The sequence below is a fragment of the Chlamydomonas reinhardtii genome, chromosome 10, assembly GCF_000002595.2.
Source record: "Chlamydomonas reinhardtii strain CC-503 cw92 mt+ chromosome 10, whole genome shotgun sequence".
Classification (NCBI taxonomy): Eukaryota; Viridiplantae; Chlorophyta; class Chlorophyceae; order Chlamydomonadales; family Chlamydomonadaceae; genus Chlamydomonas; species Chlamydomonas reinhardtii.
In genome coordinates this window covers 1,893,475-1,917,609 of record NC_057013.1, presented here as the reverse complement: position 1 = coordinate 1,917,609, position 24,135 = coordinate 1,893,475, and the positions used below count along the sequence as shown (strand labels likewise).

General features: G+C 61.7%; 5 protein-coding genes across 5 annotated transcripts in view; 2 read left to right on the top strand and 3 right to left on the bottom strand.

Moving 5' to 3' along the window:
- Positions 1–1,049, top strand: part of CHLRE_10g432000v5 (uncharacterized protein) — a 12,638-nt gene extending 11,589 nt beyond the window's left edge. Inside the window, exon 27 of the mRNA XM_043066658.1 lies at positions 378–1,049. Within this exon, the coding sequence (XP_042920055.1) occupies positions 378–470 (93 nt within the window). The 3' untranslated portion in view covers positions 471–1,049. The remainder of the gene's footprint in view (positions 1–377) is intronic.
- Positions 1,050–1,056: 7 nt separating this feature from the next.
- Positions 1,057–11,103, bottom strand: CHLRE_10g431950v5 (uncharacterized protein). Its single transcript, XM_043066657.1, has 15 exons — positions 10,280–11,103; positions 9,976–10,082; positions 9,381–9,534; positions 8,642–9,097; positions 7,141–8,394; positions 6,679–6,883; positions 6,247–6,527; positions 5,750–5,939; positions 5,318–5,496; positions 4,909–5,067; positions 4,521–4,736; positions 4,219–4,323; positions 3,980–4,020; positions 3,675–3,818; positions 1,057–3,458 (listed from the first exon to the last, which is right to left on the bottom strand). Exons 1-15 carry the CDS (start codon positions 10,595–10,597, stop codon positions 3,068–3,070), a joined length of 4,200 nt encoding a protein of 1,399 aa, XP_042920054.1. The 5' UTR covers positions 10,598–11,103; the 3' UTR covers positions 1,057–3,067.
- A 737-nt stretch (positions 11,104–11,840) lies between these two features.
- CHLRE_10g431900v5 (uncharacterized protein) lies at positions 11,841–15,933 on the bottom strand. The gene is made up of 6 exons (XM_001702621.2): positions 15,548–15,933; positions 14,995–15,092; positions 14,726–14,775; positions 14,150–14,243; positions 13,690–13,721; positions 11,841–13,471 (listed from the first exon to the last, which is right to left on the bottom strand). Exons 1-6 carry the CDS (start codon positions 15,600–15,602, stop codon positions 13,396–13,398), a joined length of 405 nt encoding a protein of 134 aa, XP_001702673.2. The 5' UTR covers positions 15,603–15,933; the 3' UTR covers positions 11,841–13,395.
- A 1,300-nt stretch (positions 15,934–17,233) lies between these two features.
- On the top strand, positions 17,234–20,209 carry CHLRE_10g431850v5 (uncharacterized protein). Its single transcript, XM_001702443.2, has 4 exons — positions 17,234–17,539; positions 18,073–18,222; positions 18,552–18,656; positions 19,060–20,209. Exons 1-4 carry the CDS (start codon positions 17,486–17,488, stop codon positions 19,279–19,281), a joined length of 531 nt encoding a protein of 176 aa, XP_001702495.2. The 5' UTR covers positions 17,234–17,485; the 3' UTR covers positions 19,282–20,209.
- Positions 20,210–20,211: 2 nt separating this feature from the next.
- CHLRE_10g431800v5 (uncharacterized protein) lies at positions 20,212–23,973 on the bottom strand. Its single transcript, XM_001702622.2, has 5 exons — positions 23,408–23,973; positions 22,872–23,192; positions 22,530–22,705; positions 21,971–22,291; positions 20,212–21,775 (listed from the first exon to the last, which is right to left on the bottom strand). Exons 1-5 carry the CDS (start codon positions 23,648–23,650, stop codon positions 20,929–20,931), a joined length of 1,908 nt encoding a protein of 635 aa, XP_001702674.1. The 5' UTR covers positions 23,651–23,973; the 3' UTR covers positions 20,212–20,928.
- Positions 23,974–24,135: the final 162 nt, after the last annotated feature.

Sequence of the window (24,135 nt, the reverse complement as noted above, 5' to 3'; positions counted from 1 at the left end):
TGCGAAGCGGCACAGCGCATCAGATCGCCCCTAACCCGGCTTATGTCCAGCTCTAAACCTCCAACAAATCACGTCACTCCACGCCGCGTCGCATCACGCTGTGTCAGAACACGCCACATCGCATCCCAGGAGAGCCCCCGGCGCCTCCCCACCGTCTCCCGGTCGCCTACTCCGGCGCCTCCGCCTCCGCCTTCCCCGCCTACCCACCGACACGCGATGCGCACGGGACGGGGAGGGGAAGGGAAGGGAAGGGAAGGGAAGGGAAGGGAAGGGAAGGGAAGGGAAGGGAAGGGAAGGGAAGGGAAGGGAAGGGAAGGGAAGGGAAGGCCGCAGCAATCTTGGCGTTGACACATCACACTCGGTCGTGCCGCGCGCAGGACGTGGCTCGTGTGGCTACGGTGATGGGTCCCGAGGTGACGGCGGAGGAGCTCACACGGCGCGTGGAGGACTTGGCGCGGGCGCTGCATTGAGAGCGCCGGCGTCACAGGTGCTACAGTCCAGGCGCGTGCGCTTCTGCGCGGTGAAGACTGCACTCGCGTGGACGAGATGAGGTCGCAGTCTTACTCCGAGCGGGTGTTCAGCTAGAGTTTGTGCGGGTACGATGGATGTTAATGAGGATAGTGCGGGATGCATCATTTGGCACGACTGACCCGAAGTGGCCATGTATGCAGCTGGCAGGTGACTCTTGAGTTGCCCTGTTCCGTGCTCTGTTGCTGGGCCGCCTTCCCGATTGCTACCTTCACGGCAACGAATACCGGTATCTGGGTGTGCAAAGCGCGTGTAGCTCTGACGAAGGACTGCGCCGTCCGCTAGATGAAGCATTAATGCAAAGCATAGTGTCTCGAAACTCGCTGTGACCCGAGCTGCTCTGAGCTCGGCCTTGATGAGCAAGGGCGCCCACGCCCCAGAGGTGGCCGCTGTAGTAGGACAGTCGGAAAAAGACACATCTAGATGCCCCAGGGCGCCGTCCGCGGGGTTATATACTTGTGTGTCGTAGAACTTCCGTGTTCCGCCCACAGAGGCTGCCATCCATCTGAAGGCACAATTGGCTCGGTCCTCTTTCTTCAGTTACAAGGGCAGGGACGTCAGCTCTGCCCTGGCAGCCCCGTGACCAGCCAGGACCAGCTGACCGCTCACTCCTCGTGGGCAACTTGCGAAGCCACCAAACTCCGCAGCTTTTCCCCGGGGGGGTGGGGGTGGGGGCTAATGGAGCTTGGAGCTGGGTGGAGCAAGCAGCATGTCACACCTCACACTTAAACTACCAGTCAGCATCCGGCTAAGCGCAGCAAGCTGCAAAGCTCGGGGACAGGCCGTGTTAGGATGTGCCTGGATCTGCAGATCTATTGGTTCCGGACTTGACTAAGCGCTTGCGGAACCTTCAGCACACAGAGACTGCCTGCGACGACACCCAGCCGGCCATCCAAGCTCACGGTCTCCCACGGATAGGTACTGCTCAGAGGTCACCTGCAAGCACAACTGCACCGGGAGCTCATACATTCCGCCCCAGGCCCCTCGTGAGAAGTTCTGCAGGACAGGCACACCTAGCTACGATCCGCCGAAGCCTACTGCCCAAAGCTTGCGACAACCATCTATGCCCACCGTACATTGCACACAGGAAGCCAAACCGCAACCTGCGGCGCACCTCCAACGCAAATTCAGACTCTTATTCTAGATTACCGTAAGCTCCGCCTGCCGAGACCTGGAGCATGCACAACACCAGCCGCAGTGCGGCCACCTCATAAACCCTCCCCTGCAGGTCTATCCGAGGTCGAGTTCGTTTCCCAGTCTCAATCACAGGGCGAGCCTCTTTCGAATCTCCCAAGAATCATCCATATCATGTGTTAAAAGCCGGGGCACTTGCTCTAGTGGGCTGCATGGGGGCATGGGCTCAGCAAGCTATCCCCTCTTGCCCTGGCATTGCCACCCGCAGCGCAGGGCAACGCTTCCATGCCTGACGCTTCCGCAGCGCTACTTCGCCCCCCCCTCCCGTAGCGGTGCTGATCTCGCGTACACTCGTCCAGCACTTCATCAATCTAACTCCCGCCGTTCCTTTGAACACGCCAGCCCTAAATGCACCCTTCTCACCGTGCTGCCCGCTTCCGTCAGTGCCCATTCTTGCCACATACGTAGCTGTGCGCAAGGCTTTGAACCTGGGTTACTGGGGCAATGCTTTGCGCGGCGAGTCCCGCCATGCCTGTATCACGGGCTTTCACCGGTCCGGTCAGAACACAGAAACAAGCATGTCATGCGTTGCGATGCAGGCCGTGGTGATGCAGAAACAGGTTGCAGCAATCCCATGCGCCCATATCAAATGCCTGCGTGGCACACCCAGTTCCCCATTGCACCATTCGACAAGCTGCATCACATACACACAAACCCACATACACCCACAAACGCGGCATCGGATCCATTTACTAGTAACCTCCGACGCGCAAGCTGGTCTGCCCGACGTAGGCTGCGTAGGCTGCCGCACGTTATAAGCAACACCCTATTGCGGCACCGCACTCAAGCACGTGCACTAACATCATTCTGGTGCGGGAGCACAATCAAACCACCGTAATACCCGTGCCTACATGCAGATGTCGAAACCCATCCAGTAGTGCCCAGGTTGTTCGGCAAGCCCCCCCAAGCCGCATGTGCAACGCTCGCCATGCACGCACGCAGTGCCGGCACGCGCGCCATCCATCCATCGATCCATCCATCCATAGGAGTTATGGACCCACCGCCAGGACCCTGTGCTGGACGCACCCAAGCGCGTGCCTGGCAATGTTCCATTTGCTCGACAGCAGGCACTCCATCAATCCCTGCCCAATACTCGTTCTGCCCCGCCCTGCGCGGCCTATGCTGCTGTGGATTTCGCAGACATGTCGACAGGGGACGTCGATCGGATTAATACACCGTGGCAACAAGGCATGCAGCAGCGCTAAATTCACCCTGTGTCAACCCGACGGGAAGCTCTCACACCTTGCTCCTCCCCAAGTGCCAGAGTCACCCAATGCGCGTGCACATGCATAATGCTCAAATGGCTTTTGAGAGCTCCGTAGCCCCCTGCTTCCACGCAATGCGATCACGCCTTCACAGCACTCGCTGCAGCCGCATCCGAGGGCGATATCGGCACCGCCAGCGCGTCCATAAGCGCGCCGCCAGCCGCCGGCGCCGGCCGCGGCGACGCGGGCGCCTGCCCACGCCCTAGCGGCGACTGCGCGGTCACCTGCGGTGACGCGGCCGCGGCCGCCTTCTCCACCGCCGGCGCGGGCGCGCCGCCGCCTGGCCCAGCCGACACAGACGGCGAGGCGGCGGCGGCCGGCGCGCCGGGCGCGGGGGCCTTGGGCTTCATGGGCGGGATGGCGGGAAGCTGTGTGTTCATAATCTGCAGCATGTTCTCCAGCGCGCTCACAATCTCCGATGCGGAGGGCCGCTCGTTGGGGTCCTGGCTCCAGCACTGGCGCGCGAGCGACCTGCGGCAGTCGCGAAGGAGGGTTGTGGCCAAGCAGCGCGGTCAGTAAGGACAGAACCGTAAGGACGGTGCCAGCCGGGTGTTGATGCGGCCACGCGGCCACATCGCGCAATCGGGCAGCCTGGAAGCCCATTCCGGCGCAACAGCACGCCTGACGGCGCGTTGCTCCAGGGATGGCGCAAAACGGGCTTGCCTCCCGCCCCTGCACGGCACCCACCCGTAGGCGCGCGGCGTGTCGGGCGGGAAGGTGGGCCGCAGCCCCTTCAGCGTCACGCGCTGCGCGATCTGGTCCTCTGGCACGTCCGAGTAGGGCCGGGCACAGGTGTAGCACTCCCACATGAGGATGCCGAAGGAGAAGGTGCTGCGGATTGGAATGGGACAGAGGATTCGGCCGAGGCGTCAGACGTTTAGGAGGCAATGGGCGCGTTGCAACGACAAGGGGGACCTTTCGGCATCGAGTGGCATGTTGTTAGCCCTCAATTAGTCATACGCAATGAAGACAAAGGCACGTCAGGCACTTACTCGACGGAGAAGTCCAGGGGCTGGCCCTTGATGAACGTCTCCTGCGACTCGCGACAACGAGCAGCAGCTTCAGAGCCATGACGCTGGCAACCTCCTCACAAGACGCCGCATACATATTTATACTTCAGCCAACCCATGACCATCCTGTCTGTTTCCTACAGGCCTCAGCCCAGCCACCATGCCCTCACTCCTCATGCATATCCTATTAAATTGAACCACCTGTCCTGCCACATTCTCACCGGCGCCATGTGGGTCACCGTGCCGCACGCCTCCTCCGGCAGAATGGTGGGCCGGCCGCCCGGCATCGCCGCCTTGAGCACCGACACGTACCCGAAGTCCGCCAGCTGTGAAACACAGGGGCGAGGGGCACAGCGGCATGGACGGGGCGGCAGCACCACGTCGTGCACCACAACACCCCCAACGCCCCTGACCGCCTTAGAAGCGTCCGGCGACCACGGCTCCCTTCTCTCCCTCGCGAATCTCTGACTGAGAACGGTGGAAACAACCCGGGTGGCGAGGCTTCAACCCCCCCCACACGCACCTTGCAAGTGAAGCCGCGGCTGTCGCGGCGCGAGCTCTTGAGCAGCACATTGGCTGGCTTGAGGTCGCAGTGCGCCAGGTTGCGCGCGTGCAGGTGCCGCAGCGCCAGCGCCACCTCCAGCAGGGTGGTGCAGATGGCCTTGAGTGCCGGCCGCCGCGAGCCCAGCGGCGTCACCGTCATGAAGCGGTGCTGGTCGATGGCGTGCGCCAGCGTGCCCTGCGGTTTGAAGAGCAGCCGGCTCAACGCCTCCATAACCGGCTTTCCCACTAGCCACGCGACAGTACCGGCTAACTCTTTCCTTACAGCCACGCACGCACGTGCACGTGCACCAGCCCCATCGCCATCCCTTCCCCCCAAGGCCGCCGCGGCCGCTCAGGCGCCCACGCACCATGTCGCAGTACTCCATGCACAGCGCGGAGCAGGGGATACCCTCGTCCGCGCGGCTGAGCGCCGTGGCCGCACTGAGCTCCAGAAGCTGCACGCCGCTGGTGCCGTGCTTGGGCGGCTTCTGCTTAACCAGCACCATGTTGGTGTACAGAGAGTACACCTGCGCAGGCGTGGTTGTCATAATTGGGGTGCGGTGCAAGGGAAGGGCATGGCAAGTTAGATGGCAGCGTAGCAGCGGCGCAGTGCTGCACTCTGACTGCACACCGATGAGCCGATGGGCGGTGGCTGGCAGACAGAGGCGTGCATGTGCGCGTGCGGCAAGGGAGCAGCCCGATTGGTTCCCCAACCCCGCATGGCGGCAGAGCGCAGCGCCTCAACACCCGCCCCAGCAGCGCCCCTGCAGGTCGCACCTGGATGATATGGGGGTGGCTCAGCGACGCGGTGACCGCCAGCTCCAGAGCGCTGCGCTGCAGCACACGCCGGTCGCCCACTGCCGGCCACGCCGCCTGCTTCTCCTCCGTGCCGCCGCCGCCGCCCGCCGCGCCGTCCTTCTTGCCGCCAGCCGGAAGCGACTGCAACGACGACAGGCCTGCGGCACCAGCGCAAACATGACATCGACATGGTCATCCTTCCACGCCACTCCCTTCACTAGTTTCCGGCTGCTCACTTACAACCGCCGAACTGGCACTCGACCCCAACCCCGAACGTGCGCCTTCCAGCCCACAACACACCACGCCCCGCACCGCCCGGCCCAAACCCGCCCGCATCCCTAACCCCCACAATACGCCAACCCTCCCATCCCTCCATCTCCCTGCCCCCCTCCCTTCCCGGCCGCCACCCACCCGCCGCGGTGGCCAGGTCTCCCGGCACCTCAAACACCTTGACCGCCACCTCCAGCGCGTGCAGCTTGCCGCGGAACACCACGCCGCCGCCGCCGTGCCCCAGCACCTCCAGCAGCTGCAGGTGAGGCAGGTCCTCGCGCCGCAGAGACTCCGCAATGCGGTCGCTGGCCATGAGCTGGCCCTGCAGCGCCTGCACTCGCGTGGGTGATGGGCGTGGGGCGGCGGTGGGTGAGGGCGTGGGCGACGGGCGTGCGAAGGCGGCGGTAGGCAGGGGCGTAGAGTTAAGGGCGTGGCGCGGTGGTTCAAGGCATGAGTAGCTGAAAGACAAACGGCCGCAGCATCCGACATGGCCCTCGACACGGCGCCAATACTTCACAATAGGCTATGCGGGCCGCGTAAAAGTACAATAGGACATAGTTACAACCCGTCACCGCGCACGCCGGTCACGCGGTCACCGGCGAGGCGAGACGCTTCGACCGCACGCTTGATCGGCCCACCTGCAGCGTGTCCATGTACGACGACACCAACACGCTCATCTGCTGCAGCGCCTCGCCCGCCGACAGCCCCTCCAGGTGCAGCTCCGAGGTGCTGGCGGGCGCCAGCTGAGCCGCCGAGCCCACCCCGCCGCCGCCGCCGCACATCCCTCCACCGCCTGCGGCGCTGCTGGAGACCAGGCCCAGCGGCGAGGAGGCGGGCGGGTGCGGCGCCCCCAGGCGGCTGAGCCAGGTGTTTGAGTGCGAGTCGCCGGCGGCATTGTTGCCCATGACGCTTGGGGAGCCTGTGTTCGGGTTGTTGCATAGGCATGAGGCAGGGACTTCATGTTTTACCCCTTTGAGTTTGGTGATAAGGTCAACTTGCAACGGTGGCAGCCTGGCAGGTACACACCGACAGGGCCTGCCAGAATGCAGCACAACGCCGCGCCGGCTTACCGTCACCCGCGTTGTGGCCCGCGCCCGACAGCAGCAGCGGCACCGGCACAGGCGGCGTTTGGCGCGCCTGGCTGGCAGACATGCTGGACGCAATGCGCAGCGCTGGGCCGCCGGGGCTGGGCAGGTTGTTGGCGGCAGTAGCGAGCGCCTGCCACTCGTCTGACAGGTTGCCCTCAAAGCGCAGCCGCATCAGCGGCGCCACCAGCTGCGGGCATGAGCGGCAAGACGGCAAAGCAAGGAAGTGAGCAAGTTGAGTCGAAGGTGCTGATCGCAATCATGTCGCAGATCAAACACCGGGAAAGGCTAGAACTTCTGATTCTGCGAGTACTTTTAGAAGTGAATACTGTGATTACTGTTGTAAGTGAAGGCTGTTGTGTACAGCCCGCCACATCAGTCGCCCGACCCAGATCGCACACTGCCTGACACCCCGGCTCGACTGCTTAACGAGCGCCCTAGCCTCACCCGGCTCATCATCAGCTGTGTGTCCGCCAGGGCCGCCTCCAGCAGCGGCCGCGGCAGGCGGTCCGGGAACGCCAAGTACACAGCCATGTAGGTGGTGCTGTTGAGCGGCGGAGTGGGAGCAGCAGCAGCCGCTGCGGCGGCGGCTGCCGCCGCCGCCGACCCGCCCGCGACGGCTGCCGCCGCGGCCACCGCAGCCGCAGCCGCTGCGGCGTCGCTGGCCCCCATGCCGTTCAGGCCCAGCTCCGCCGTGGCGACCACGAGCGAGTGCGGCCGCCGGGCGTTCACTCGCGTCATGACGTACACGTCGCGCGAGGGACTGTGCACTGCGTGCAGGTGCTCGTTGCAATCGCCTACGATCCAGCCGCCAGGCGTGGCGCCGCCGGCCGCTGCCGCCGCGGCGGCCGCACTCATGCACATATCACGTAGCGCTGACGCCTGGTCTTTCTTCTGCTGCGCCGCAGCCGCCGCGGCGGCGGCCATCGCGGCCGGGCCGCCCGCCCGGGTCTGCTGGTCCTTCAGCTTCTTCTCTAGCCGCTGCTGCAGAACCACCTGCAGTAGCGTGTGCGAGAGCGGGTAGACCAGCGCCTTGTAGCGCGACGGCATCTTGTCCAGCCGGCAGGAGAACAGCCCGGACGGGTTGTTCTGCCCGTGCAGCACACCCATGCTGCGGCTGTTGTGCATGTACACGCGGGAGTTGCCGCCGGCCATGTCCGCAAGCGAGTTAAGCCCGCCCACGCCCGCGGTGCCGGCGCCGGCGGCGTGGCCACCGCTGCCCGCGGCCGCAGCCGCAGCCGCGGCGGCTTCGCCGCGCAGGCCCGTCCCCAGCAGGCTGGGCGAGCGCTCAATGGTGCCCGGGCCGCCCACGCCCTCCAGCGAGCGCTCCAGCCCGCCGCCGCCCACGTGGATGCCGGTGTTGCGGTACTGGTTGCGCGTGCCGCCGCCGTGCGAGTGGCTGCCGCTGTAGGGCGTGCCGCCGCCCGCCACGGACGCCAGCGCGGGGTGCAGCAGCGGCAGCGTCTGAGAGCTGTTGCCGCCCGCCACGCTGTCGAGTCCGGCGGCGGCCTCCGCCGCGGCGGCCGCAGTCATGTCGCGGAAAACAACCGCGCTGACTTGCTTGGGCGGCACCAGCGCCAGCAAGGCTATGGGCGTCACCGACAGCACGTGCCGCAGCCGCGCTTGCAGCCCGTTCGCCACCGCCGCCGCCACCTCGCCCGTGCCGGCCGCCAGTTGCATCGCCACCACCAGCTCGCACACCTGGGGAGTGAGAGACGCAAGGCAGTGGGGTGGTAAGTATTGGTTGCGCGGAGCGCGGTCGCATGCACGCCCTGCGAGCGCAACGTCTGCTGTTTACGGCAATTCAACTAAAACCAAGCCCTCGTTGCTGATGAGCAGCAACCCGCGCTCGGCCATTGGCGCTGCCCTTATGCCAGCCTCCGACCCTCGCCAGCCACCCGTCCCCATGAGCAATGTGCCACGCGCGCCGCCTATACCCTGGCCGCACCTGCCGCACGGGCTCCGGGCCCCCGCTGAACAGCAGGTTACTGAAGGCCAGCGCCACCAACTCCTGCTCCACCGGGCTGCTGAAGATGGACGGCAGCGGGTCTGTCAGCACGTCCGCGCCCGGCCGGCTGAAGTACAGGGTCAACGCGCCGACCACCTGCGGCGCGCCAGCGCCGCTCTCCGAGGCGGTGGCGGCAGCCGCTGCCGCCGCCGCAACGTTGTTATGGCCGCTGGTGTTGTTGAGGCTGCCCATGAGCGCGAGGCCCGACACGCTCTCGTGGCCATCGGCGTCCTTGCTGCTAGAGAACGGCGAGGCCAGCAGCGGCCAGGCGAGGAAGTCAGTGAAGTGGTGTGCGTTGTAAAGCAGCTTCCAGTCGGCGGGGCAGGGGCGCGCGGCGTGTAGGCTGGACGTATTGCTCGAGTGCTGCTGCGCCGAGACCGAAAATGACTGGGCCGCCTGTAAGTGTCGTCGTGGGGCAGGATGGGGTGGGGTGGTTTAGAGCGCAGCGCGGCGGTTTCGCGCGCGGTGGAAGCAGGCCCGAAGACCGTGCGTGATCACTGGGAGGACGAGTCCGTATGGTCACAACGGCCTTGTAAACGAAACTTTGATGGTACCTGGCTACACGCGAATGAGCGGCCGATCTCTCCCGCCAAGCAGTGCGGCCGACCCGCGCAACGTGCCCAGATCCGCCGAACCCGCGGCACGACCCGCGTAACATGCCCAGATCCCCTGGACACACCTTGGTGTCCCACAACGACGTGAGGCTGGACGGGCTATTTGAGTCATACTCGGATCCCAGGTGCAGCGAGTACCCAGGCTGCACGGCCTGACGCATCGGGCCTTTGCTGAGGATAACCACGAACGACTCGGTGGACTCGTCCATGAGCCAGATGCTGCGAGGGGGCGCAGGGGCGGGCCGACAGGCTTCTTCAGTGAGCGGCGTCGAACGCGACACGCAGTACTGTGAGCCGCAGCAACCGCTGCCGCGGGGCGGTCGTCCGCGCGAGACCAAGCATAATTACGCGTACATCCCGGTCCAATCAGGCGCATGCTGTGGACAACACCGGCCGCAAGGCCCCGCAAAAACCCCGGGCCGCACAGAATGTGCGGGGCCGCACACAGATTTACGTAAATCGCTGACGCCCACGACGCTTTTACCACAAGTATCGCTCGCTGGCGCTGTGAACATCTGTCCGCAACCCGGGATATCCAAAAACCCGTGCGCCCAGGGAAACATTCACACTGCGAAGCCGGCTTGCGGGCGTTTCAGCGTACTGACGTCCGAGTTGAACATAACGCGTGTTGAGATAAGGAAAACGCAGTTGCACGCGCACCTGGCACAGGATGCCGAGCACGACTTCACAAGCAAATCGAGAGCGTCCTCCACCCGTGTCCACCAGTGCCCCTGCAGTCGCGATATCCGCCGCTGAAGGTCCAGGCCCTGCGAAGGCGCAACAAAGTTACTCTCAAGGCTGACTCTTGCGCGACAGCGACACAGCCGCTGAGCGACCCTGCGATTTACAAACTCGCATATGCTGCATTTGGTGCGTAGTTAAATGACGGCGTGGCCGAAACACCGTGTGCGCGAAAGCCCGCCTCGACGCCTGCTGCATGCCCGCCACCAAAGAGCTCGCGCACCTGCAACAGGCCCGCAGCCTCAGTCGTTTGGACATTTCCATCGGTAATAGCAACGGAAATGCCAGCCGGCGTCAGCAACGGTGTCGCAAGCTTGCCCACGATGGGCAGTCCGGTCGAGCTCGGTGCAGCATGCTGCTCCTGCTTGACTGTGTCAGTGCTCTTCCTTTCTGACTGCTTCGCGAAGGGAGCCGGCCCCGCAGGCTCCACAGGCTGGAAGGCAGAGTCCTTAACGGGCGGAGTCGGGGTCGGAGCCGGGGCCTGCTGCAGCTGCTGTTGCTGCTGCTGTGGCGGTGGTGGCCGCCCGAAACAACAAAGCATGGTAGCAACAGTGGCTCACTGCACTGAAGGGGGCCCCGAGCTCCTGGGCTTGCTCTCAGTACTGGAGCGTCCCTTACTTGCAGTCCATTCCTAGTTTCATCAACAGTGCTATTGTTTAAATGCACATGCAAACTAATGTGTCAAGGACAGTGACGCACTCAATTTCACACGTCGAGATGGATAACATTTGGAGTGCTAACCTGACACGGAAATGTAGTGGGCAAACGCACTATAGACAATAGACGAGTTTGTTCAGACTTGTTGCCCTGACGTAAGATGGGTCGAATGGGTCAGTCGGCCCCCGGCTCTCTCCATGGTCCTTTCTCACCTCCGTTTTTCTCCTTTTCACATCAGTCTGAGCAAAACGATGTAGTGATGTGACTCATCGATTCTTCAAAGCAGTTCCGGGCACTGCGGGCCTAGGGTGAGCCGCTACGCGCGCCAATCTTCGTCCGTGGCTCTCTATGTCACACCAAAGGAGCAATTTGCCATGTTTAGACTATAATATGAAATTACATGAAGCGAGAAGGAACAAGGCACGCGCTCTTTACAACACCCACGCTCTCGCTTCACCGCTTTCCTACGGTAGTAGTGTAGTCAGCCATGGTTCCCGAATTCCTGCGCTCGTAAAAGCTGGGCACGTGCCGCTGCGAACAGAGGCGCTGGCAGTACATGTGAAGACGCTTGGGAATGCGCCACTCGCGACGCCCAGCGGTGTCTCTGTGTGTGGTAACAGGGTCTTGCGCACGGTATAATCCTAGCGGCTTGGCACGCGCAGCGGCGCGCAGCAGCCAGAGGCGACATTGCCGGCTGGTGCGGGCCGGTGACCTGAGCCGGTTGGATGTCGTTACTGAAACTCGCTGACGCACCCAAGACGTGGTTGCCTCAACTACACACGCGCCTGAGAAAGTGTTCTGTGCATCACACGCAAGAACGCCAGTGTGTATCGTATGCAACGTACTGCTGCCCAGGGAAAGTTCTGAATGGGAAGTTCTTCAGGGTTGCTAGTGGCCGCCAGGGCTCGCACGGCGTGCCCCCAGTTGCGCGCTGCACTGTATGGCGGAAGGCCGCCGAGCCAAGGTGCAAGCGCTGGGGTGTGATTGGGGGCAGGGCGCAAGGTACAACGGCGTGAGGGGCTGTGGGCGCAGCCAAGAGATACTGCGTGGCGGGGGGCAAGCCTCACCCGCGCACCCCTGCATAAGTCAGGTGGGCCAGATACGCTGCCGACATCTCCTATGAGAGCAACACGATCTGGTTACACGAATGTATGTGCTACCTAATCGGCGGACGCAAAGACCCACGTTTCGTCAAGCCAACATACCGGTAAGAGGTGCGCCCCACCGGGGGCACGCCAACTCCGCGCGCCCCTGAGGAATAGGAATGAGACAGGATGAGATTCATGTCTTACTCTGTGCACTCTGCGGGGCACTGTTGTCAAGCCCTTGTTACTGCCTATGCGTGCGTAGGTCGTGCGTTCGTCGCCACCAAAATCAATACTGGCACAAAAGGATGCGAATTACAATTGAAGGGACAGTCAACCTGCCTGAACCCTGTCCCATCACACACCCACGCCGCGAGGGACCGTCTCCGGCCCAGAGAGAAACACCCACCCCCTGGTTGACTGCCGACCTTCATAGCGTTACGCGCATGAGTCGAAGCCAAGCCGAAGCCCGCCAAAGCCCCACCGCCACGTAACACCCCTCATCTCGTTTAGGTCTTTTGGCTGGCACAAAAGGCTTACAAGGGTACCTCCCATGCTACACTATATTTGCAACTGATGTTGGCGCCACTGATTGGCGTGTCACAGGAGCAAAAGCACCCCCATTCGGGGACCAAACTAGCCGCATTTATAAGTGTTGCTGGCGTTATAAGGGCTCCCCCGGCCCGGGCCTCGGTCTATCCAGGGACAGGAATGCACGTCGTGCTCACCACCTTGTAACCACACACAAGACAACAACAAACCATGGTTCCCGACCACCACCTGCAAACCTCCCAGAACCCCCGACCGACGACCGTGCCGTACCGTGCCATACACTCCATTAAACACATCTGTACTCAACCAGGATGGCGTAAATTGACTGCTTTCAGCGAGCTCTATCAGCACGCAAGCATGAGAAGTTCGCAGGGCAGGGCTTTGTAACCACTCTCTCAAGAAGAAGGGCCCGTTTTTACCACAGCAGCAGCCACGTTGTCAACGGTGGTGAACATCTGCCACCATTCAGGTGCACTCATCTAATTCATCCCACAACGAGACATATCTACGCATAAGACATGTGTATGCGTTTTCCTTGGGCGTGCAAGCACCGGTCCGCGACTTCAGGGACGTTCTGCCGTTCTGGTTAGGCGAGACGTGTCGCACCCCAACATCCCAACCCAACATGTGTTGACGGGCAGTAGCCCTTCGTCTTCTGGTAGGCTCCTGACATTCCCCAGCCTTCAAAAGCTTCCATATCATGCTTTGGGCAGCGGTCTGGGCTTGCCCGGCTGTCTTATGAGGCCCAGACTACACTTTCCGGGACACCGGTGAAGAAACCTTGGGACCCTGAAATTCGACGACCGACCCTCGACTTATGAGGGGCCCACATCTTCGCAACTACTACCTGATCACAATTCTGAAAGCAGATTCCGGATTCTTTACCCCTGCCCCCCCCCCCCCCGATCACACATAACGATCTCCTGCCGTCGCACAGCTTGCGGTGAATGCCGACAGACATGAAACTAATGTAGCAGCCCCCCAATAAGAGGATTTAATGCTTCGCCCCACACCTTGCCGGCCAGGGGTGCCCCTGTTGCCGGCCTCACGGCTGTGGCGCTGAGACCTGGCGGTGAAGTGTCTCGGCCATCACCTTGCTCTTGTTGGGGCTCTTCGCCGCCCTGTGCAGCGCGTAGGCAGGGACGGCAATCGGTGCATGCAGCAGGCGCGGTAGGACAACGGCAGGCGCATGTGGCCAACTTCCGTCATCCACGAGATCACGAGTTGTACGCACGCACTTTTTTGCCTAAGGCCTAAGGGAAGCTGCCGCAACCCTGATGGCCTGATGCTTTCCATAAATCGGCAAGCACACGAAGCCGGGTCGGCATTACTCGCCTACCTGCGGAGCCTCCACCACAGCCGCACGTAGCCCTGCAGTAGTCAGCACGGGAGCGGTGCACATACGCAAGCAGCAGCAGGTACTCAGCGGCAGCATGTGCAGTTTGGAGGCCGTTCAGTTCCAGGGGGTAAAGGACGTGCAGTCGCAGTACTGCGCAAGTAGGTGCAGGCGCGGCGGCTTTGTGGAAAGAGCTGCGTGGAGGCGTTGCGATATAAACAATCAAGAGCTTGCGATTTTAAGTGCGGCTGAGCACTCACGCGCCCTGCTACTTTTAAGGTACACTAGCTATCACCGCCTCAGCAAACAGCTGCACGGCGTGGAACCCAATGCGGTGCATACCCTCATACACTCACATGCATCCGTGTGCACGTTCTCACCCACTCCAGGGAACGCCTCTTGCATACGGGGATCGGGACATCAAGTGCTGCCCCTGTCCCTGTCCCGCCCCGTTCACACGCACCCTGGTCAATGCCACGTCGCCTGGTGTGAAGCGCTCTCCGGTGCGGACCACCAGGCTGCTCAGCCGCGCGTCGGCGCCGCGCCGCAGCAGCAGCCTGCACGCAGCAGTCCAGTTTGCAAAGCATGCGCCTCGATTTGTATGTGGCAGGGAAGCACGACATACCGTGCACCTAACCCAACAATACTAAACACACGCGCGGCGGTATTGACCCCTTCGGCCCTTCCTGGCACGAACCCGCACACGCCCACGCCCGATCGCCCACGCCCACGCCCACGCCCACGCCCACGCCCACGCCCACGCCCACGCCCACGCCCACGCCCACGCCCACGCCCACGCCCACGCCCACGCCCACGCCCACGCCCACGCCCACGCCCTCGACCAAATGACTACGTCACGTTCATGCAGTGAATCCTGATGTGCTGCTGACCTGAGTCCTCGGCCACATGACCCACTTGGCTTGGTGCATAGCAGGGAGGTGTCATGCAGAGTGCCCCCTTTCCAAACTCCACAGACCCATATATAACAACCATCAAGGCGCACGACTGCGTGCCCTTTGCGAGGGCAACCGGCACGCACCTGCACATCTCGCTGTTGCCGGCCTGGGCCGCAAGGTACAGAGGCGTGACCTGTGTGCGCCGGTGAAAGGGTCTACGCATCGGATCGCGCGGGGCAAACCGTGGCGAGAGATGCTGGATGGCGTGAGCGGACGGAGCCGACTACGCATGCATGCACGAAAGCCCCCAGCCACCCGCCCGGTTGCACCCCTAGCACTCGCGTGCACGCGCCTTGCAGCTACAAATTGAGACAAGCAAGCTGCAGTAGCAGATGCACGGCTGTGAGCTTACCCCCTCGACCAGGTCGTTGTTCTGGTTGGTCAGCGAGCACTTCTCATTCACGTCTGCGCCCTTCAGCACCAGCTCACACACCACCGCCTCAAAGTCGCCTGATAGCGGGTAGATAGGGTGGGACCGGTATGCTGTCATAATCAGTGGCACACATATGCAATGGTTACTGATTGCATGGTGCTCCCGCAGCAGGGTTGGGATCGAGACGACGGGCGTTGCATCGGACTTGAGGTGAACAGGCGCACGCGTGTCAAGTCTGGCAGGCGGCAGCCTGGGCCACCAGCTTCGGTGTAGTGTCTGTTGGCGCGCCAGTGGCGATGTCTTCACGTTTGACAAGACCGCAAGATTGCCTATGTCACAATTGTTCGACACCCATTTTGCGGGTCAGTCGCTTTAATACGAGTTTAGCGATTGCGGTTGGCGATTAGGGTCTTCGCAAGTCGCACCATCCATCAACGAGGCACATGAAACCAATTAAGCAGAGTGCATACACAACGCTTCATCTGATTCGCGGTGAACTGGGGAGGTGAAACCAACAAAACTGCGCTCTGACCTTCAAGCGCGCCCTTCTGCAGCGGGCTCAGCACCCGAGCTCCTGACAATGGCATTGTCACGACGGTCGTTGCCATCGGCGAGCCTGGCTGGATAGTAAGGGCGATTGGCTCGTTATGGCCATCATAGCCGGCGCTGTGCTTTTCTGAGAGGATTGGCTGGTCGAGGAATGCATCAATGTCCGTAATAGGTAGTACTACGGTCTCAGCTCGCCTAGACAAAGCGCCCCAGCTCCGCAGCGGGGTAAAGCGAGGCATGGATGGTTTCTCGCGGAAAGGCGTTGGGTGTCAGGCGTTGAGCGTGCTCGAACGTGTCTGCTATTTTTTTTAGAGTGCAAGCTATGTATAGAGTGTCATCGTCAGGGGCACCGTTTTGATGGGCGGGTCATTAATTGGAATGGCACGTCAGAATGAATAGGGTGACAAGACAGGACGTGACCGCCCCCCCCCCCCACCACCACCACCTGACCACCCCACCACAGCCCCAGTCCAAATGCGGGCGCGGGACGCATCGCCGCGCCCTAAGGCAACAGCGTACGCAGCCACAAGTGATGACCGCACGCCGTCTGGCCTAGCCGGCAATGGCGAAGCGATTGCATGGATTACGGGTACGGCTGTGTACGTTTTGGATGCACGGTAGTTTCCTGTGAAGTGCCTACTGCGGGCGGCCAATCGCATGCACGCCAGTCGATACCTGGACACGCTTAGCTAAGTGCTTGCTAGTGAATGCGAATGCAAGACGCCGTCGCGAGCTCCAGGCTAGCAATAAACAGCACGAAAGAAGTTAGTGTCAGGGTTACTTGTTACCTTCGCGACGCTTGGCAGCCGGGTTGTGGGCGCGCTGGGCAAAGAGTGCACGCCTTGCCCCCCCCAAAACACGGCACCCGGACACGGCACCCCAAAACACACAATTACACAATTACACACACAACACACACACACACACACACACACACACACACACACATGCACACATACACACACACACACACACACACACACACACACACACACACACACACACACACACACACACACACACACACACACACACACACACACACACACACACACACACACACACACACACACACACACACACACACACACACACACAGGTCCCGCAAGTTGTCCCAGGTTCTTGATAAAGATACTAGAGGAGGCAATCATGGAAACCGTAGTTACACACACAATATTTTGTCGGAGGGAGTGGGGACTGGCGAGCATTCGCCTGCCTTCGCCGCCTGCCTCCCTAGGCCTCCGAAAAGCGGCGCCACATCCCATCAACGTGATAGTGTGCTGGTCTTGCGCGTATTTCCAATCCGTTTAATCTCGCTGCAGTCCGCATCGTGCGAGGAATACACGACTAGCCCACGGACTAGCCCCACCAGGCAGGCCCCACCAACTCGCGCGGACTCGCGCGCCCGCGCCAGCCGGCGCATCCGCCCAGCTGCCAGTGGACCGCATCTAGGCTGCCCAAGCAACGGCTCAACACCCTGCAAATTATGCACGTTGACCACTGCTGAGCCACCTCCACCCTGCCCCGGGAACCCTACTTACAGGGGGGGGGGGGGGGTCGCGGGGGCCGTTGCTGCCGAACCTTCGCTTTTTCGCGTGCGATCCGGTCACTGACAACCACCACTGCTATCGACATAGTCTTGTAACTCTACATACATTTCATTATATAGCTAAGTTGCCTGTCATCGCCGAACGGCGAACAGGGGTGCGTTCCTGCCTGCGTTCTACTTTCCCTTGAGTGGAAACAACTCGCGTTGAATTTGTCAAGCTAGACAGATTTAATGTGGGCGTGTCCGTCTCGTTTGCCCTGCTCGTCAGCTCGACAGCGCATTTGCTTGCGGGCATCAAAGGCAGGAGGGAACCCGAGCCAGCTTAAAAGAATCATCCTCTTAAGGCATGCGGAGAGTAAGGACATTGAGGGCATGCGCGATCACGATCGACCGGTCTCGGACCAAGGCCGGCAGCAGGCGGCACAGGTTGGTTCAGGGTTGAAGGGGGCGGCAAGACGCTGACTAGTACCCCCGCTCAGAGCGGGGCAGGGGAGAGCGCCTTCATGTGCTAATAGCGTGCGTGTCGTTGGGGTGGAAAGGGCGGGGGCATTGTTGCGGGCGGATGAGAGGAGGGCGGGGAACAGGTGCAGTAGCGGCACAGGTGCACAGCCAGCGCACACACGACGGGTCGTCTATGAGCGCCTTGCAGCTGCGCCATGACAGCTCCAGGAGCTGTGGTCAAACGCAGCTTAACGCAGCTTAGACCTGCAGCTGTCTCGGCATGCGAGGCAGTGCTGACACACCAGGCCGCCGCACCTGCCCACTTCAACCCACCCGTGTCGCCCGCCAACGCGCCATGACCCAGCCATGCCTCCACCGGCCGTGACCTCTTCATTCTCTCCTCTTCCAGTTCCGCCGCCGCTTGCCTACCAATTGCCTGGCCGCCCCTACATCCTCGTGGCGCTGGTTGATTATTGGCAATGGTGAGGTCAACCTCCCCCTGCACCGCAAACACACAGGTTGCCAAGATGCTGAAGGAGCGGGGCTGGACACCGGATCTGGTGCTTGCCTCCAACAGCAAGCGCACCAAGCAAACCTTGGACGAGATGGCGGAAGTGATGCACGAGCTCGCTGACGTGGACGCGCACTATTACGGTAGCCTCTACACGGTGCGTACGGTTCCGCAGCAACATGGCTGGCTCTTGCAGCTGGCTGCCCGCGGTGCTGTGACCATGTCTGGGGCGGTGGCTGTGATTGGTGGCGAGAGTGGGCGCGCAGCGGGATCCGTCACTTGTAAAGGGGCCGTTGCATTTATGGCAGCAGGTGGCATAGTTATGGCGTCGGGCTTTGGCAGGGGTATGGTGTCTGCCAAGACAGCTATCGGGCGGACACAGGGCGTACGTGGCGTCGGCATGGCTGCTTGGGTGCGGCTCAACCACTGGCAGCTTGTACGTGGGGCAGTGGGCTCAGACCAACCGCGGGGCGGCCGCACGTGCAGGTGGCAGCGCTGGACGGCCAGACACGGGACCACATCGTCGAGTGCCTGCTGGAGGTGTGCGATGACGCCAGGAACCGGGTCATCATGTGCGTGGGCCACAACAAGGTGAGGGGCCACAACTAGGCGCGGGCGGTGAACAGGGTGATAGCAGGGGGCACAGGTGTGTAGGTTTGGAGGGCTGGGCCACGTTCTTAGGAGTGGCAAAAGGAGAGTGGGGCGGGCACCATGCGTGCGAAATGTTCAAGCAAGCAGCGCGCCGCGGTTGGCAGCACCCGGTGCGCCGCATTGGCATGAAGGCGTAGTCGAAGGACGGCAGGCTGTGGTGTGTGACAGCGCCAGTGGGGAGGCATGCCTGGCGCTACGAGGGGCACTCTGGCTGGTGCTGAGTAAGAGCTCTCGACCCGCGGTCGCGCCAGGGCGCTGCCGCCAGGCGCACCGCACCTAGTGAATGACATCCTGATACTCCCTCGCGGCCTCTGCCGCCGCATATTGCCTGGCACCGCTGCAGGGCTGGGAGGAGGCGGCCTCGCAGTTGGCGGGCCAGGCGGTCAAGCTGCGCACCGCCTCGGCCGCGCTGCTGCAGTGCTACGCGCCGTCGTGGAAGGATGTGCTGAAGCTGCCCAACAAGGAGGAGGGGGCGGAGCAGCAGGGCCCAGGCGCCGCTGCTGCCGCGAAGGCGGCGGCTGTGCAGTGGCAGCTGGTGGAGGTCGTGACGCCGCAGGTGGTGTGAGCGCAAGAGTTTGTGTGTGTATGTGTATGTGTGTGTGTGTGTATGTGTGTGTGTGTGTGTGTGTTTGTTGGGTAATAAGTACGCGCGCGCATGTGCTCGTGTGTATATGGCGGTATGTATGCTGTTGTGGGATAGTGCCGCGGCTTCAGGGATGCCTAATCGAGGCAGTTTGTGGTCGAGCTGTACGGAGCGCGGCTGCAACTAGAACCTCAGGGTGTTGTGCTGCAGCATGTGCGACAGATTGGGGCACGGTTGGAGTGCTTGGCTCATGGAGACACTGGCGTGGGGCTGAGTGAGGCGGCTGGCGAGGCACAATGCCGTGTGTACTGCCTGGCAAGTTGTCTGGAGCCTTCCCACGAGGCTATGCGCGGTTTATGGCGCGCGCTTGCGGTGCCTGGCGCACTTCCACCAGGCGTCCTGCAAGATGCCTGGTAGCACGACCTGCGTCAGATAAACTATGAACGGGTCAGATCGGGGTCAGCGCATTAGGAGTCTTTGATGCTGGCACTAGCCCGGTCATCCAATGGCGTGTGGCTGCGTTTGACAGCGCAGTCAACAGACACAAAGCGAGAAGAGAACCAATGCCGACGAGTGGTGGCTTTGATGAAATAAGGGCGCATGGCGCATGCTTGGCTGGAAGTCGCCCAGTTGGGGGCGCCAGGACCTGACATAGCTGTTGAGCCATGTTGCTGCCGTATTCTTGTTGTAGATAGTCCGGCACAGGGAGAGCAGCGTATGAGCGCTGCCGCGTGCTGGTGTGTGGGGGCGTGGGCGGTCGCTGACGGCCAGAATAAGGGGTACAAACTGGTATGTGCTGTCGCCTGAGCGAGGCAGTAGACTTGCCCAGTTCTCGCCGACTCGAATCTGGGAGAGCCAGGCACGGTGAGACAGCACGCGCACCGTATGGTAACCACAGACATTTTGTACGGTAGTCCGGGTGCAGAGGCACGCCCCGTCCGCAGTGTGGTCATATGGCTTGTCGCCAGCCGTTTGCACTCAGTGCAGTGTCACAACTCTCGCAAAGCCAAGTCAACAGGTAGTCACAACATCAACACGTGTTCGTTGGCATCGGCCATTGTCAGGTCAAGGTCTATCATTGGCAAGGACAGACCGTCTGCGCAGCTCTTTTAGCGCGGTACGGCGGCACTAACATGGTGAAGGTCCCCAGTCTTCTGTTTTCCTCACTACATGTGAATTCGTCATAAGGGGAATCTTCTTGAACTCTGGATGCCCCTTGCAAGGGGTGCCCGCTCCTACCACCTGCTCCAAACACCCGCAGTTGGCATTGATGCATACTCTTCCGCTCGCGCGCATGCTTGGTCCGCGTAAAGCTCGTCCATGCTGAGCCAGGAACAGGGGCACCCCTGGCCGGGAAGGGAGCACGCTACACTGCATGCTAATCACTGTGCTTATGCCCCTCCTCCTATCTGTATGCCTGTTCCTTCCTAATCGGGCCAGCCACATTCCCAGCCGCACGCTCACACACAACGCACAGCACCCGAAATCAATCCCAACACAATACCATGCTGTTTCCAAGCTACCGCAAGCCACCAATGATTATCAAACGATTCATTCGTTTCCTAATTGGGTCGGGGACCGGATTCCCGGCCCGTGTCCTCAGGCCCGCTGTATAGCAGCCTAGAACCCTTACCCAGAGGCGGTGGGGGTCCAGCGGCTGGTTGACCCGAGTGACTTATCGCCAATCTCATTGTTGACCGGGTCAAGGTACTGCGTGCATGAGCGCCACGCAAACTTTGTGTAGGCCGCATACTTTTCGTCAAACGCCACATTCATCGCCTCCTCCAACGTGTCAACGCCGCCCTCGGGGTGCAGCTTGCTCCAGGGGTTGCGGCATGAGCTGCCGGCGCAGTAGCCGGTGGCTTGCAGCATCGCGTCCAGCCGGTTCACCAGGCGGCCCAGATTGGGGTTGGAGGCGAGGTTGGGCATGATGTTGTTGATCTCCACAGGGTCGGCGCCCAGGTCAAACAGCTCCTTGTAGTTGGTGGTGGTCGGCCACACGCACCAAATCGTGTACTTCCAGCACGTCTCTGTCCGGCCGTCGTTGGTGAGCGTGTAGTTAGTGCAGATGCGCACGCTGCGGTACGACTTCTTGTCCAGGTCCCTAGCCAGCGAGTTGATCCACATCTCCACCGGCAGCATGGTGCGCAGCTCGCCGGCAGGCGAGCTGGGGAATGCCGGCCAGGAATTGCGACCACGGTTGCCCGCGTACGCGGCGCCGCCGGGCACAATGCGGTCCAGCGGCAGCGGCACGCCGTCCATGTCCTCAGTCTGCGGCAAGCCGCCACCCAGCTGCACCAGCGTCGAGGTCACGTCCACAGTGGTCGCCATGTAGGGGGAGACGACACCGGCGGGGATGCCGGGGCCGCGCATGTAGAAGGGCACGCGGATGTCCTCCTCGTACGGCAGCGTCTTGCCCTTGGCCAGGCCGTGGTTGCCCAGGTGGTAGCCGTTGTCCGACATGTAGATCACGTAGCTGCGTAGGAGAGGAGGCAGCGTGTCAAGACATGCACTTTGCAGATTGGGATGTTCGTGCCACCCGGTGCGACCCTGCCGCTGCGTTGCGCTGGTGACGCTAGGACCAACAGCCGATTACACCTGACATTACACCTCCCAAACGCCAGGTTTCGGCCCTGCCCGCCCCCCGCCCCTTCCGCTGTCAAGGACTCACGTGTTGTCCAGCACGCCCAGGGTCTCCAGCTTGGTGACCAGCGACTCAATCATGTCGTCCACCGACATCATCGTCTCCACGCGGCGCTGGTAGTGCTTGTCCACGCCCTTGACGTCGTTGCCAATGCCCAATGCGTTGGGGAGCGGCACGTCGAAGTTGGCAAGGCGGGGCACCTTCAGCCCCGACCACACGCCGTCGTACTTGGGGCTGGGCACGGGCGGCACGCATGAGCCGCCCTCCTCCGCGCCCTTGGGGCAGGCGGTATGGCAGGCGGCGGGGTTGACCTGCAGGTAGAAGGGCTTGCCCTTGCTCACGGCGTCACTGCGGAGCAGGGGATGGAAAGGCAGGCAGGGAAACGTCAGGACGGGGAGCGCGTGCTGATGGAGTTACCAAACACAACCCGCAATCCCACATCCCCGCAGGAGCCAGTGCGTACTGATGGAGTTACCAAACACAACCCGCAATCCCACATCCCCGCAGGAGCCAGTGCGTACTGATGGAGTTACCAAACACAATGCGCAATCCCGCATCCCCGCCAGAGCCAGTCTGCGCCACTCACTCGATGTAGTTGCTAGCACGCTGTGAGACGGTGTCGGTCTGGTAGGCGTTGGTGAAGCTGTCGGTGCGCGCGCACTGCGGCGTGAAGTCGTAGTTAATGTAGTCGTACACGGTCTTGTCGGTTAGCGGGTCAAACATGTCCCAGCCCTTGGGGCAGTTCTTGGTGTCACCGACAGGCTGCAGGGGAAGGGAAGAGAGAGGCAAGTTGGGAACATGCTCAGATCATGGGCGAGGGTCGCTAGCTAGCTTGCTGCGTGCCCGCCGCCCCAATTTTCCTCTCCGCACCACAACATTCACGCTGAGCAACCTAGCCCACAGCCTCCCACCCGTTGCTGCTGCTTACCACATCGAACAGGTTGATGAACTTTCCAGTGAAGTAGGTGTTGTAGCCCAGGGGCTTGAGCTTGAGCGGCAGCCAGTTCTTGTCAAGGTTGAGGCTCTGGAACTTCTTCCACCCGCCCTGCGGCGCCTGGTTCGAGGTGACGTTGTGGTTGTGCGTGAGGCGGCCGGTGAGCAGGCTGACGCGCGAGGGGCAGCACAGGGACGAGGTGACGATGAAGTTGTTGAGGTGGAGGCCCTGGTCGCCGATGTATTTGTGCAGCTTGGGCATGTACTTGCGGTCGGTGCTGTTGAGTAGGTAGTCCTGGTCATCGACCAGAAGGACCTGCGGAGCGGTTCACAAGGGCTCGGACTGTGACGAGGTGGGTCGTTGCGAGGCTGCAGGGGCCATCCCGCATGTGGGTCACGCGGTTTTGCGCGGTTTGGGGGACGGTGCGGGGTAGCAGGGGTCACCGCGTGGTCACCGGCGCAGGGCAAAGCAGGGTACCGCACGGGTGCCTGGAAGGGGCTGGGCGCCGCAGGGGTCAGTGTTTGCCTCACCAGGAAGTTGGGCTGGGTGAAGGGTGCAGTTGGAGGCCGCGGCGGCGAGGGAGAGGCAGGCGGGGGGCTATCCTCGCTCTGCTGGGCAAGAGGAGGCGGTGGCCTCTTACGGTTCTGCTTGGCGCCTTTAGGGGCGGGAGGCGCCGGCGGAGGTCGTTTCCGCTGGGCTTCAGCTCCTGCCGCTAAAAGAAGCACGACTGCTAAAATCCACAGCGCGCCCACGCGCGCCTCGCGACGCTGCATCGTCGCCGCTCGCCTCTGTTTCAGAGGCTGCGCCTTAGTCGGCCGCTTTAAGCAAGAATGATAATAAGGTATTGGTAGTGTATGTGTGTTCGGGACGCCGTTATGTGACCGCGGTTGCTATGGTGAAGTGATGGTTCGCTCTACGCCGTTCGCTAATGTTACAAGTTCTAAGTGTGCAACTAGCTATGGTGATTGTAGCTAGGTCAGCTTTTCAAAATACTTCTCAGAAGCTGTCTGCGAAGTCGATGAACTATTGGCACACCATAGCGAATGGGGACATGTACGACATAGTCACCAGTAGCGCTCTTCATTGCGCTTATAGGAATTGCATGAATTCAGATTATATATCAAAATGGGACAAAAGCGATGGACAGCCGGGGTTGTCAGTGGCAGACTGGCGGTCAATTGTCCGTAGACTGCCTACCTGCCGGCAAGCTTTACGAGCAGAGATTGCTTTGCAGTAGCGGTCATCAATGATTGATGAT